This window comes from Rhinatrema bivittatum, chromosome 10, assembly GCF_901001135.1.
Source record: "Rhinatrema bivittatum chromosome 10, aRhiBiv1.1, whole genome shotgun sequence".
In the NCBI taxonomy this organism is placed as follows: Eukaryota; Metazoa; Chordata; class Amphibia; order Gymnophiona; family Rhinatrematidae; genus Rhinatrema; species Rhinatrema bivittatum.
The window spans coordinates 93,787,039-93,801,751 of NC_042624.1; the positions used below are offsets into that span (position 1 = coordinate 93,787,039).

The 14,713-nt window shown below is 46.7% G+C and overlaps 1 protein-coding gene across 1 annotated transcript in view; it reads right to left on the reverse strand.

Moving 5' to 3' along the window:
• Positions 1-14,713, reverse strand: part of MSH4 (mutS homolog 4) — a 184,508-nt gene that overhangs the window by 12,296 nt on the left and 157,499 nt on the right. The window contains exons 16-17 of the mRNA XM_029618699.1: positions 14,206-14,324; positions 473-601 (exon numbers count right to left, since the gene is read on the reverse strand). Coding sequence (XP_029474559.1) covers positions 473-601; positions 14,206-14,324 — 248 coding nt within the window. The remainder of the gene's footprint in view (positions 1-472; positions 602-14,205; positions 14,325-14,713) is intronic.

Below are 14,713 nucleotides of genomic sequence, written 5' to 3' on the forward strand. Positions count from 1 at the left end.
CTATGTCACAGGGGCTACCGGTGCCATTGGTCAGCCCCTGTCACATGGTAGGAGCACAAGATGGCGCTGGACATCCATTGCTCCTACCATGTGACAGGGGTTGACCAATGGCACCGGTAGCCCCTGTGACATAGTAGGTCAAAGGCTATTGGTGCCATTTTGAATACCGGCAGCCGAGGGTGTGAGTGCAGGAGATCGCTCCCGGACCCCCCGTTGGACCACCAGGGAGTTTTGGCAAGACTTAGGGGGGTCAGGAGGGTGGGAGGTTTGTTTAAATTGGCTCCTTTAGACGGTCGAATAATTTGGCAAAGATTCGTTGTATTCGTGGGGAATTGCGATACGTTGTGCTTCCCCACGAATAAAACGAATATGGCCTTATACGTTGCGGATTACAAATATGTAGGAAACGAATGCACACCCCTAATGTAAACCCTACTATAAAGAAGCATAGGATTCAAAGCAAATAAAATACCTTCAAGTTCAGTAGATGTTCACAGACTGCATAACAAATACCAATGCCTTCCTCTGTACTGGTACCTCTGCCTAATTCATCAATTATTATAAGTGATTTGTCATTGGCATTCTGTATGATATATGTTATCTGGTGGGGAAATATTAACGAAAATCTACATAAAATATTTAGACAAACAGGAATGCATTACATATAATATGTAAACATAACCACAAACCCCAGTTTCCTGTGGCAGCTCAGTGATACATTCTTTAGTAAGTTAGAAAATTTCACAGCAAAGTTTCTGAAATTCTTCAGTAATTCTGTCACACATTTGCATCATTTAAAAAATGTTTATATAATAAAAATATAGTAGTTTTGCAACCTTACTTATCTCTCTAAACAATTTATTCTTCTTGGAATTTTATGGGTGGTGAATCTCAGGTATCGGTGCAACAGATGGAGAGTTATCTTGGGGGTGGGAAAGAGCAAGAGTGGAATCAGGGATAGAAAGAGAGGGAGAAGATCGAGGATAAGGAAGGGAGAATCGTGGCTATGAAGAAACAAGGGACAGGAAGGAAGGACTGGGGATTTGAGGAAGAAAGAGGAAATATCAGGGATTGGGGAGAAGGGAGGAATAGGGATAGGGAGGGAAGAATCTGGAAAGGGGGAAGAAGAGGGGGTTCCAGGATCTTGGATAGATGATGGGGAAAAGAATCCAGGATTAGGAGAGGATCCAGATTGGGGGGAGGGAGATGTTCCCCCTCACCCCTAGTTGTTTTTCTCTCCCTTTCTCCTCTTCCCCCATTCCTGGTACCTGCCTCTCACAATCATCCATATGCACTAATATATACCCCCTCCCAAGCTACCAATCCTCCCCATACACACACACCATCCAGTTAATTCCCTTACTCCTCCACTGATCCCTTCAAACCTTTTCACCCCCTTCAGCCAAACTCCAATCACCGCCTGCTGATCTTCCCACACTCCTCAAATCTCCTCTTCCCCATTCCCAATCAAGCAACCTCTGAATTCAAACTAGCCTAGAGAAAGTCTCAGGTTGGCTGGTCCACAAATTGAAATTAAACCCCAAAAAGACAGATTCTGTGGATTGGGAAACAAGTCCACATCTCCATCCTTTCAAGAATGACCCTAGATGAGAATCCCTTCCCATTCTCTCACCAGGTTAGAAGTCTGGGTAAACTCATCACTGAAACCCAAACACTGTCAGTAAGCAAAGCCATTTTCTTCCAGTTATGCCAACTTCGCCATCTTTGTCCTCTCTTCCTGGTTTAGTCCAGTCCTGTCCTTGTTTGGTTTTTGTCCTGCCCAGTCCAGTTCAGTCTCTTACTTGTTTCCTAGGCCTTGTCCTGACCACTCTAGTTCAGTCCCTTGTTTGTTTCCCATGCCTTGTTCTGCCCAGACCAGTTCAGTCCCTTGTCTATTTCCCAGGCCTTGCCTCTGTCCTTGGTTCTATCACTGCCTGTATCCTGCTCCTGCCTGACCTCAGTACTAGTTATACACTATATCCTGCAGGATCCACTCCCAGCCAGTACCTGAATTCAGCTACCAGCCATGATGTTCGCTAGAAGGAAAGTCCTACTTGCCCCCGGAACTCAGGGGCTCAACCTGCGGGGAAGGGGGCTGGTTAGGCAGATCACCACCTCTAGTCCTGCCTTACAGTCCTGCGTCGCTTCTGTGGGGGTGCTACCTGATTCCAGCCTGCTAGACCTTGAAGCAAATGCACTGTAGAATCTTTACGGATTGAAATTCCATTTGAGATGGGGAAGAGTATAGCATGGGCAGAATGAACAGACATACGAGGAAATGCTAACAGAAATTAGGGAAACTAACAAATTTGGCGACAAAATAATAATGGGAGATTTCAATAGGTAATCATCATATTAGGACATGCTAGGAAGGTAAGAGTCTCTAGACAAAATAAATGACTGCTTCATGGAGCAGCTGTTTCAGGAATTGAATAGAATGGGAACTATCAGACAGGATTTAGAGCAAGAAGTAACTGTAGTGGAGCCATTTGGCAATAATGATAATAACACGATTAAACCTACTTAACTGGGCGGAGGATGTTAAGGTAAACCAATGCACTAGTATTTAACTTTCAAAAGGGAAACCATGATAAAATGAGGAAAATAGTAGAAAAAAAACTAAAAAGTGAAGCTGCAAAGATTAAGCATTTACAAATAACATCTTACATAGTAATCAGGGCAGAAAAAGACCAAAATGGTCCATCTAGTCTGCCCAGCAAGCTTCCCAAGGTAGTAACTGCCACTCTGTGCAGATTACCCCCACGTTTCTGTTAAGGGTAGTAACTGCTGCTCAGTGCAGGTTACCCCAAGCTTTTTTATTTATTCCCATCCTCTAGCCTTTAGGGATCCACAGTGTTTATCGCATAGCCCTTTGAAATCCTTCACGGTTTTAGTCTTCACCACTTCCTCCGAAAGGGCATTCCAGGCATCCACCACCCTCTCAGTGAAAAAATAAATCTTGGAAGCCTAGATTTGGTGGATGGACCAAACAGTGCTATTATCATGTGTGTAAAAGATGCTCACTAGCATACATTGATTGTTAGTCCTGTCATTGTGGTAGCAAGTCTGTCTAATAATCACAACAGGCATTGTGATTATTAGACAGTAGAAACACCTGTCTAGCTATCTATGGCTTCCGTCAGGTTGCCACTTTTGATTATATTGGGAGTTTGATTGTGCAGCCTCTATTATAACTCTGAAATCCTCATGAATGGTGGCATCATCTATTGCTGTCCTAATACCATTGGGATGATGATAGAGGAAGGATGCAGGGCCCAACTTAGTGGCTCAGAGGCATTGTTGAGCACTCCAATGCAGGAGAACCTGGGCTAGATTCCTGGCTCAGGTCTTCCACTCTCTGAGTCATCTGGGGTTGATAGGACTGCTGAAACAGCATTCTTAGTCCCTCGTGAGGAGAGTTAGTCAATGCATAATAGTGACAACGAGTGCCCAGATTTAGCTTCCATGGTTGCAGGGTTCTGAGAAGAGACTCCGTGCAAGATACCTAGATAAGGACTGTCATTGAAATGATTGTCCATAAATTGGGAAGGAATATAAAAGAGGGAAAAGATCCCTTGATAGTTGCGAATGTAAGCTCACAGTGCCAGATCCCAGCCCTGATTCCAACTTAGCTGGCCAAATAAAAGGAGGAAACTGCAGTCATGGATGTAAGCCCTTGGGCTGTGGTGTGGTTGATGCAGCTTAGTAGGCAAACCTACCAGGCCCATCTAACAGCTGGTGGACATGCCTATACAGGAACTGCTGCTGGGACTTCATCTGTATCAGCCATGTTCCCCGCAGGTTGAGCCCTTGGGTTTTGGGGGCTGGCAAGACTTAGGTGAATGTCCCTTAAGAGGCAGTCTGACAGACTCCAGGAACAGGCAGCAGTCAGGGCAGGCAGCAAAGAGACAGAGTCTGGGTCCATACCGAGATCAGGGCAGGCAGTGAAGAGCAGTGTCAAAGTTCAGCCTGAGGTCAGGGCAGGCTGAAGGACAAGTAGTCACCCGTGTCAATAGCAGAGGTCAGTATCAGGCTGCAGGCAAGAGAATAGTCAGGATCCATAGCAAGGGTCAGTAACAGGTGGCTGGTATGAGAGTAGTCACACACTTTTTGGCACCATCAGAAAAGTGAGGCTCCTCCACAACAAGACCTTTAGCCTGATTCTTTTACTGGCCCACCAAATCCACAACCTTTCTAAAATATCCACACTTAGTTTTCTCCCACACCTTCCAATAGGTCCCACTAGGACCCCAAAATTGTCCAAACCTTCACCTTCTACGGCTATACTTTCTGAATAAGTTGTGGCCTGTAATACAACCCTCCCTTGAGTAATGTGAGTTGACTAATGCCATTTGTTCCTAATTGGTGCTTTTTAATATAGGTACCTCACCAGCTTGCTCCTGCTGTGATTTTGAAACTGTGTGAACTTTGCACAGCCATAAACAGCATTCAGACCCAGTGTTTGGGCAAGTCATTGATCCAGCGGTACAAGACAAGCTGGGAAGTTGTGGGCATCTGCAGTCTTCTTGAAAAATTCATGGATCTTTGAAGACTTTTCACAAATGGCCCTTGTAACCCTTACTTTGGGTGTATTATGTCCAAAGAGCACACAATCTTATTTATATCTTCTGGGGCTGCTCTGGCTAACCATTCACTCTCAAGCTGACTCACAATCCCTGGGGGGGGACGACTCTTTATGGGGGGCGGAGGGGAAGCTCTTGCTTATGGCCCAGTTGATGAAAAAGAAGTCGCCAGTGAGTGTGCTGAACTTTAAGTGCTTCTCATGGTGTGAGAAGCTGCAAGAACTCAGACAGGACCAGGTCTGGGTGTACAGGGAAAGGAAAATTAGTTCTTACCTGTTCATTTTCGTTCCTGTAGTACCACGGATCAGTCCAGACTGTGGGTTGAGCCTCCTTTCCAGCAGGTGGAGACAGACTAAAACTGAAAGGATATCCTATATGAGGACAGAGCCTATCCTGTAACCCTTCAGTATAACGAATGTCAAAGCAGAAAATAACAAAACCAGAGTAGGATCAAGCAAGTAACCATAAAGCTCAATGGAGCAGATGTAGAACAATGTAATAGATATGGTATGACTAACCGCTCTTGCATATACTTGGTGCTGGGCAACCAAGGCTTCCGGTGTATTTGCTCAGTATTCATGCACAAAAAAGATGTGTGGAAATCTACAAATCTACGAATCTGCAAGAGAAACAAGCTTCGAGAGGACAGAAAAAAAGACAAACAGGGAAGGGCGTCTGGACTGATCCGTGGTACTATAGGAACGAAAATTAACAGGTAAGAACTAATTTTCCTTTCCCTGTACGTACCCGGATCAGTCCAGACTGTGGGATGTACCAAAGCTTCCCTAAACCGGGTGGGACCGAGACAGTCCCGCTCGAAGCATTTGAAGCCCAAAAGAACCAAGAAGCGGAGCTTGCACATCCAGACTGTAGTGTCGAGCAAAAGTATGCAAGGACGTCCAAGTGGCGGCACTGCAAATCTGCGGAGAGACCGATTGACTGTCTGCCCAGGAAGTAGTTTGAGAATGCAGTGAATGAGCCATAAGGCCCTCGGGAACCGCCCGTCCTCGACAAAGAGAGGCCGAGAAGATTGCTTCCTTCAACCACCGCGCGATAGTGGTCTTAGAAGCCGGCGTACCCCAAATGGGCCCACTCCAGAGGACAAAAGATGAAGCAAGACCTGAAAGCCATGGGTAACCTGGAGATAGCGAAGTAGAACTCGTATAGTATCACGTTTACGGAAATCGTCCCCAGTCGCAGGGGAAAATGCAGGGAGTTCTGCTGACAGGATGACATGGAGGTTAGAAGAACCTTCACTAAGGAGGAAGGGATACCCCGGAATCGGAAAATTGCAAAACAAAAGGTTCCCAACAGGACAGCGCGTGGATCACCGAGATCCGAAGAGCAGAAGAGATAGAGACCAGAAAGACAGTCTTAAGCGTCCTGGGCTGACTAGCCTAGATCAGGAGACCGAAGGGAGATGTGCTGCACCTGCTGGAGACAGACAAATACTGAAGGGTTACAGGATAGGCTCTGTCCTCATATAGGATATCCTTTCAGTTTTAGTCTGTCTCCACCTGCTGGAAAGGAGGCTCAACCCACAGTCTGGACTGATCCGGGTACGTACAGGGAAATAAAGTTTACTGATTAATAAAGTTAAGTCCAGTTGAGTGTACATCTGATTGTAATTACAAGTTTTCTTTCTGTGTAGGTAAGTGTCCTTATTACAGATCTCTGGGGTAGAGCCCATGGTGATTTTAAATGTGCATAATCTCCTACAGGCTGTCCTATGGAATCCTTGTGAGAGGGTTCCCTTTTAATTGCAAAAATCCTACCTTTAGACATCTTCTTTCCCATAGATACCCAGCCTGTCCTGATTACTCAGGTGGAAATCCAGATGGGATCTCCTTCTCTTGTCATTTCTTCCTTTAGTTGTGCTGTTCTTTTTCCCTTAGCTGTTACTTCAGGTGATTTCTCTTGTGGAAAAATCTGGGGACTAGGCTATTGTACACCACTGCAATCCCAGTGATGAAGGGGGATCCAAAAACCTCCCCACTACTCTTTAGTTTTGAAAATTACTTTAAATATTAATCTGGAAAGCTTCTCTACCGTCACAATCTATAGCAGCAGAGTCCATCACTGGCGCTTGCCCGCCTAGGGTTTAGAGTAAGTTCACAGGTCTTTGGTCCCCTGTAGAGAGCCCTTTTGCCCCAAAGGGTATCAGGCTTAAAAGTCTATCTCACTGTAAATTATAAGAAGGGCGCTCTGGCAGGAAGTACACAGTGAGGTTCGAACAGAGCCGCACAGAGAGCTCGAAGGATCAGACTAAAACTCCTCGACGGACAAGCGGCCGAGAAGGTAGACGTAGATGCTTGATGCCCATCAAGCACCAATCACATCCGGGTGGCCCGTTCAGTGATGACATTCTACCCGACCCAGGTGAGAGCCGAGAGGGGAGAAGATCTTCTTGGGGAAGAGAGGACTAACGAGATCAGGGCGGAGAGCGCTGAGATACCAGACTTCGCACAAACAGCTTCAAACACGTTCCAGATACGCATGTACACCAGGGACATCAACTGTTTCCGGGCTCACAACAAGGTGAAGATGACCTCCTCTTAATAGCCCTTGCGCCTTAGGCGTCATCTTTCAAAAACCAGGCCACTAGACAGGAGCGATTGGCCTGGTCGAAAAATACAGGTCCTTAACGAAGGAGCCGAAGAAAATGGTATAGCCATAGAGGTCAGTCTGGCGGTAGGTTGAGAAAATCCGCGAATCACAGCCTGCGCGGCCACTCTGGTGCTACCAGAACCACGGGACCCCGGTGGAGTTCCATTCTTCTGAGAACTTTCCCGACCAGGGGCCACAGGGGGGAACACGTACAGAAGGACGTCCGCCGGCCAAGGAGAGCCAAAGCATTTACGCCCTCCGAGCCGTGTTCCCTCCAGCGGCGAAGGAACCAATTTGCCTTGGCATTGCAAAGGGTCGCCATGAGGCCCAGGTGGTGGGGGACCACCTGTCGACGATGAGATTCATGGCTGTGTCAGAGTTCCCACTCCCCGGAATCGAGCGACTGACGAACTGAGAACATCGGTCTGAACATTCCCCTTGCCCACAATGTGGGAGGCCGCCGGGCACTGTAGATGTCGCTCTGCCCAGGCGAAGAGACGGCTGGTTTCCAGGGCCATCAGCGGACTGCAGGCGCCTCCTTGGCGATTGACAAGCCACACTGGAGGAGCTGTCGGACAAGACCCGTATCACCTTGGCGCGGATGAGGGGGAGAAACTCCAGAAGAGCTAGGAACATCGCCCGAGCCTCCAACCGAATGATCTGCCAGCGAGACTGTGCTGCCGGTCAGATCCGCTGGGTGTACTGGGAGAGTCAGACCGCACCCCAGCCCGAGAGACTGGCGTCGTGGTTACTATCGTCCACTGAGGGACTCGGAGAGGCTTTCCCTGTAGCAAATGAGGAAGGGAAAGCCACCACTACAAGTCGGCGATGGTAAGGCCCAAAAAAACGGGAGGACTGTGTGAAACAGTTCCAACACTGTCTGCCAACGGGACAGCAAAGCTTTCTGGAACGGTAGCATATGAGCAAAAGCCCAAGGGACAAGGTCAATGGCAGAAGCCAAGGGGCCCGAGACCTGCAGGCAGACACAGGCAGCCGGAGAAGGCAGCAAGACCCGACTCTGAAACCGGCCGATCAACTCAAGAGCCCACGCACGAGGCAAGAAGACCTTGCCCACCCGGTTGTCGAGGTGGACTCCCAGGAGTTAGCAATCTGTTATGGAATGGCTCCTGTGGAAGGAGGAGTCAGCAATCTGATATGCTCAGCTCTGTGGAGGGAGTAGGTAACAATCTGTTAAGGTACAGATTGCAGAGTTGCAATCTGTAATGAATCTGTTGCTGAAGGCTCCTGATGGGAAGAAGTAGCAATCTGTTACAAGCGGAGTGCTTGGAGAGGGCACTCAGCTGTAGAGGAATGTAGATAGGTGGATCCTTGGGCCGATGGCAGATGACTGCGCCCCCAGGAGGATATCCTGAGAGGGACCACCGGCTAGGCTTGGGTATGGAGACAGACACAGATAATTATTTTATTAGACAGGTTAGTAGAACCACCAGAGGTGGCAGTAGTGAGCTGATATGCCCAGCAGGGCTGAAGTCCTTCAGGTACTGGAACAGCGATCCCAGGGTTGCTGAGCTGTAGAGAAACTATAGATAGTGAGTAGACAGGGTATGCTGTGTACATAGCCAGAACTGGATGACAAAACTAACATAAGGTCTTAAGGAGGCTCAGTAGCTGGAAAGGGTTAGGCTCTCGAGGAGCAAGTACCTGGTTCCAGGGAAAGCTCTGAGAGAGTGATAGTAAATCACAAATGTCTGTATCTGCGATAGCTTCCAGGCAGTAGAGAATCTTCAGCGTGTTCAGGAACAAGGGCCCTCGAGGAGCGAGTACCTGGTCCAGGGAAAGCTCTGAGAGAGCGATGGTGACTCACAAATGTCTGTATCTGCGATAGCTTCCAGGCAGTAGAGAATCTTCAGAGTGTTCAGGAACATGGGCCCTCGAGGAGCGAGTACCGGTTCCTATCTGCAATCTGAAATAAAGAAGAGAGCAAGGCCCCAGAGGAGCAGGTACCCCGGGTAAGTCCAAGGAGGCAGAGTAGCTTGGGAGAAAGCCGAAGCTATCCCCTTGCTTACTCCATTCGTTAGCGAATACTGAGACCTTTATATTGGAAATGGATGACGTCAACTCAGGGGGATGCTCCCGAGGTTCGCACCCTTGCTGGTACATTAATCGGAGCGCGTGCACCCTACGTCATCAGGAAACATGGCGGATCCGCAGCGTTGTGCCGGTCCGGGGATGCCGGAGGGAGACAGCAAGAAGACGCCGCGGCAGCTAACCGTCCATCAGACCCGGAGGGAGTCGCCCCAGAGGTAAAGAGGGCGGAGTGAGGGCATCGAGCAGCAACGGACGCAACAGTACCCCCCTTCAAAGGGCAATCTCCTCTTTGGAGGCTTAGGTTTCAAAGGATGTGTGAGGTGAAACTGATGAAGCATCTCTATATCCAAGATATTGGTCTGAGGCTCCCAAGTGATCAAATCGGGGCCGAAGCCTTCCCAAATCAGAAGGTATTCAACAGTCTTGCCTCTGTAGCGAATATCCATAATCTCTTTGATCTTGATTTCTATTTCGTTTTCTGCAATGGTGACAGATGGATCTTGAGATTTGGAAGAATCTTTCAGAGTGTTATTGATGATAGCAGCAGCAATGGATAGAGCTGCTGTGGACGTCACTGAGGAATTCAGTGGAAGTGGTAATGTTGAAGAAATGTCCAAAATCCACTTCTAAAGATGACTCTCCAGTAGATGATGCTGGATGAGAGATGGTAGTATTTAGCAGCAATAGTTAACTGCTATACACGCCACAGACTCCAACAGAAGAGGGGATGTTGGGGTATGTCAAACCCCACTTCTAAGGATACTTCTTCAGTAATGAGACTGGAGAGATGTTGAATTCAGCAGCAACAGCTTAGCTGCTATAACGTCACTGAACCTTCAGTGGAAGTGATGATGTTGGGGTACGTCCAACCCCACTTCTAAGGGTAACTTCATCAGTAATGTGACTGGATGAGGTGTTCAATTCAGCAGCAACAGCTTAGCTCTTATAACGTCACTGAACCTTCAGTGGAAGTGATAATGTTGGGGTACGTCCAACCCCACTTCTAAGGGTAACTTCATCAGTAATGTGACTGGATGAGGTGTTGAATTCAGCAGCAATGGCTCAGCTGCTATGGATGTCACAGAACCTTCAACAGAAGTGGCAATGTTGGGGTACGTCCAAAACCCACTTCTGGATAACTCTTCCGTAGATGAAGCTGGAAGAGAGATGGTGGCAGCACCAGCAAATTAAACAGGCGGGTAGCTAGAGATATCTTCTTCGGAACTAATTGTGCTGTAGACTTCAGACACGACTTCCGAGTGAAACAAGCACAGGGGATACCTCTAAGATATAGTCCGTGAAGACGGTAAGATGTAGAGCGCCATCTAGCCATGGCGAACAGAGCAACCGCTATGAATATCAGCAGCCAGGAATAGAACAGCTGTGGTCGTCATTAAGATCCTCAAGAGAAGTGGCGATGTAAAGGAACGTCCAAAGCCAACTTCAAGTTGTGATGCAATAATGGATCTAATCTGACGAAGGGACTCCTCAGGTCTTCCACAAGATGTCTGAGAATAAGGTTGCCTCCTGCCCCTGGGTCCACCAAGGCAGGAGTCTGAACCATAGTTGGTTCAGAGGTCACAGAGACTGGATGAGAGAGCAGAGGAGATAACGCAGTGTGGCCCAAGAACAGTCCTCCCGCGGGACTTAGGCCCGTCCGTTTCCCGGATGAATGGAGCATGTAGAGATCATGGCCGGGCTGATCACAGTACATGCACAGGCCGCGTTTCTTCTGAAATCTTCTCTCCTTTGAGGTCAAATGACCATGACCAAGTTGCATCGGTTCATCTTTATCAACAGCAGGAATTGCTGGACCCATCCGAAGTGCAGGGGTACTGGCCTGTTTCAGCCCAGTTAACACCTTAGGCCGGAGTTCCTTCACCTTGTCTTGGAGCTGGCAATCAATCCTAGTAGCTAAGGCTATCAATTCTTCCAGCAAGTCAGGTGTCTGGCGAGCAGCCAGCTCGTCTTTCAAGCGGGTATCCAGGCCTCTGCAGAAGAGAGTCTTGAGACATCTGTTGCAACGCGAGAGACGCAAGGAAAGGAGAGACGTCAGACAGGATTCTAATGAAGCCATCCTGAAATTCTAAGGAAGTCATCCTGAAATCACTTCAGGCAGGCCTTTTATTGTGCTGCGTTACATATTATTTGTGTATACAATCACATCCTTAATGACAACAATATTCTCAGAGACATAGCTACTAATTATTATGGTTAACTCATGTTACTATCTTCGTGAGAGAAAGCAGGCATTCTGTGCTAGGGAAAAGGTTGTTTGTGCTAAGAGCAAGGTCTGTAGAAAAGCACACACAAGCAGACTCTGTGTCTGTTCAAATAAGTAAATACTGAGAAGTGTTTATGTAGATTCAGCTTCTTTGTGGCTTGCCAACCAAAGAGAAAAAACCCACATCTCCACAACATCTGGGGTCCCAGCAAAGTTCCGCTGCAAGAGTCTTGAATTCTATGGCAAATTCAGCCAATGATCTGTTGCCTTGCTTCAAGTCCACTAAAGCAAATCCGGCAACAGACATATGAGCAGGGTCATCAAAAACGGATTTAAACAAGTCCATAAATCCTTCTATGTCCTGCAAAATAGGGTCCTTGCATTCCCACAAGGTAGATGCCCATGACAAGGCTCTCCCATCCAAGTATGACAGGATGTAAGTGGTCTTAGAGAGGCCCGTGGGAAACAATGAAGGCTGTAAGGTGAAATGTATGCTGCACTGGTTCAAAAAGCCCTGCCTCTTCTGGAGTTCTCCGGATCTTGTAGAAGACCAGTGGAACAGCAGTCTTTAAAGTTACCTCCTGTAACTGACCTTCTTGAATAGAAGCTGTGCCTTGTATTTTCTGTGTGTGAAGCTGATTGAATGCTGCAGTAAGTTTCTCCAAGGTTTCTTGCTGTTCTGAGATGCGTTGAGCCAGACCTGGTATAGCCTGCAAGGCGGAGAGATGTGCTGGGTCCATGGGTTACTGACATCCCATACCTTAAGCTGGATTCCCAGGAGTACGGCTTCTCCAATTTAAAGCCGGATCCACTGGAGTTAGCAATCTGTTATGGATCAGCTCCAGTAGAGGGAGGAGTTAACAATCTGTTATGCTCTACTCCTCAAGAAGGGAGGAGTTAGCAATCTGTTATGGAACGGCTCCTGTGGAAGGAGGAGTCAGCAATCTGATATGCTCAGCTCTGTAGAGGGAGTAGGTAACAATCTGTTAAAGTATAGATTGCAGAGTTGCAATCTGTAATGAATCTGTTGCTGAAGGCTCCTGATGGGAAGGAGTAGCAATCTGTTACTAGCGGAGTGCTTGGAGAGGGCACTCAGCTGTAGAGGAATGTAGATAGGTGGATCCTTGGGCCGATGGCAGATGACTGCGCCCCCAGGAGGATATCCTGAGAGGGACCACCGGCTAGGCTTGGGTATGGAGACAGACACAGATAATTATTTTATTAGACAGGTTAGTAGAACCACCAGAGGTGGCAGTAGTGAGCTAATATGCCCAGCAGAGCTGAAGTCCTTCAGGTACTGGAACAGCGATCCCAGGGTTGCTGAGCTGTAGAGAAACTATAGATAGTAAGTAGACAGGGTATGCTTTGTTCATAGCCAGAACTGGATGACAAAACTCACATAAGGTCTTAATGAGGCTCAGTAGCTGGAAAGGGTTAGGCTCTCGAGGAGTGAGTACCTGGTTCCAGGGAAAGCTCTGAGAGAGCGATGGGGTCTCACAAATATCTGTATCTGCGATAGTTTCCAGGCAGTAGAGAATCTTCAGAGTGTTCAGGAACATGGGCACTCGAGGAGCGAGTACCGGTTCCTATCTGCAATCTGAAATAAAGAAAAGAGAGCAAGGCCCCCAGGGGAGCGGGAACCTCTGGTAAGTCCGAGGAGGCAGAGTAGCTTGAGAGAAAGCCGAAGCTATCCCCTTACTTACTCCATTCGTTAGCGAATACTGAGACCTTTTATATTGGAAATGGATGATGTCAACTCAGGGGGACATCCCCGAGGTTCGCGCCCTTGCTGGTACATCAATCGGAGCAGCCGCACGCGCCCTACATCATCAGGAAACATGGCGTATCCGCAGCATTGTGCCAGTCCGGGGATGCCAGAGGGAGACAGCGAGAAGACGCCGTGGCAGCTAACCGTCCATCAGACCCGGAGGGAGTCGCCACAGAGGTAAAGAGGGCGGAGTGAGGGCGTCGAGCAGCGACGGACGCAACACACGCGCAAGATGGAATTCGCACGCACATGCACACGCGGGTATCCAACTTTATAACACACACACGTTATAAAATTGGTGCACGCAGGCATTAAAATTCACCTCAGTTTATTCAAAGACAGGGATCGTGGCGTCTAATGGCCATACTGGGAGGGTCTGCCACACCCTTTTGATGTTTTAAGCATCATTTTTATTGTATAGGTTCCTAAATCTTCAATCATAGATGTCACTAAAAGTTCAAGCTAAAGTCATAGCTTCAAAGAATAGGCTTTTATTCAACTAGTTCTTATTCTGTCATAAAAATTTGTGAATGAAATCAACCTCCTTCATCAAGAATAGAGTCTTCTGTACCATCATCGGACAAATTTAATTTTGTTGTGCTTATTAGGTTTCCCCTTTGAGCCATTTTCAGAAGCATCAAACTACTTTCAGATAAAATAATTTTTTGACAGCAACATGCCCAGCAAAAGTTCATTAATTTCCAAGTTCCTTCAGTAAAAAAAAATCTTACATAATATTTACTGAGGAAAAAGTAGTCATGAGGTGAGTTCCATTTTGGCAAGGAGACTGTTTTACAGTTGTTTTGCTTTGATTCAAGCAACACTAATGATGAATAGTTTAAAACTTTGGATGCTAGAAGACTAATTATCTATTTAAAATCAAGAACCACCTCCTAGAATCTGCATTTCTTTAGATACATACCAGATTTAAAGACATCATTGTTACTGAGTGTAAGATTATTTAAACTTAATACCTCTTTCATTTCCTTCATGAATGTTGATGAATTTGTTTCGATATCATCATCCATTCCTATTCTAGTAAAAATTTGTTCAGCAATCCTAAAAGATGCATATTCAGCAGGTACATAAGAACCTATAAAATAAGGCATATGTTAAATATAAATGTTTAAGATATTACGTGATTAGCTATCATGCTAATAACTAATTATATTATTTAGATGTCAGTTTTGATTGATTTGGATATTTGTGTATAATTTTTTTATATTTTATTTTAAGACGCGCCTTGGGTTCACAAACGATAAGGTGTGAAATCAAGAATGACTAAATAAAGAAAAAGAAATATAATTTATATTCTAAGCAATAGTATGAAATTTAAGACTTATGCATTTCAAAGATGTAATCAGTTACAACTAAGGCTATGTAAATCTCCTTCTCCATTTTAAATGAGATTCTAACAGCAAGTTAGCAAATGTTGCTTACCTATAACAGGTGTTCTCACAGGACAGCAGGATGTTAGTCCTC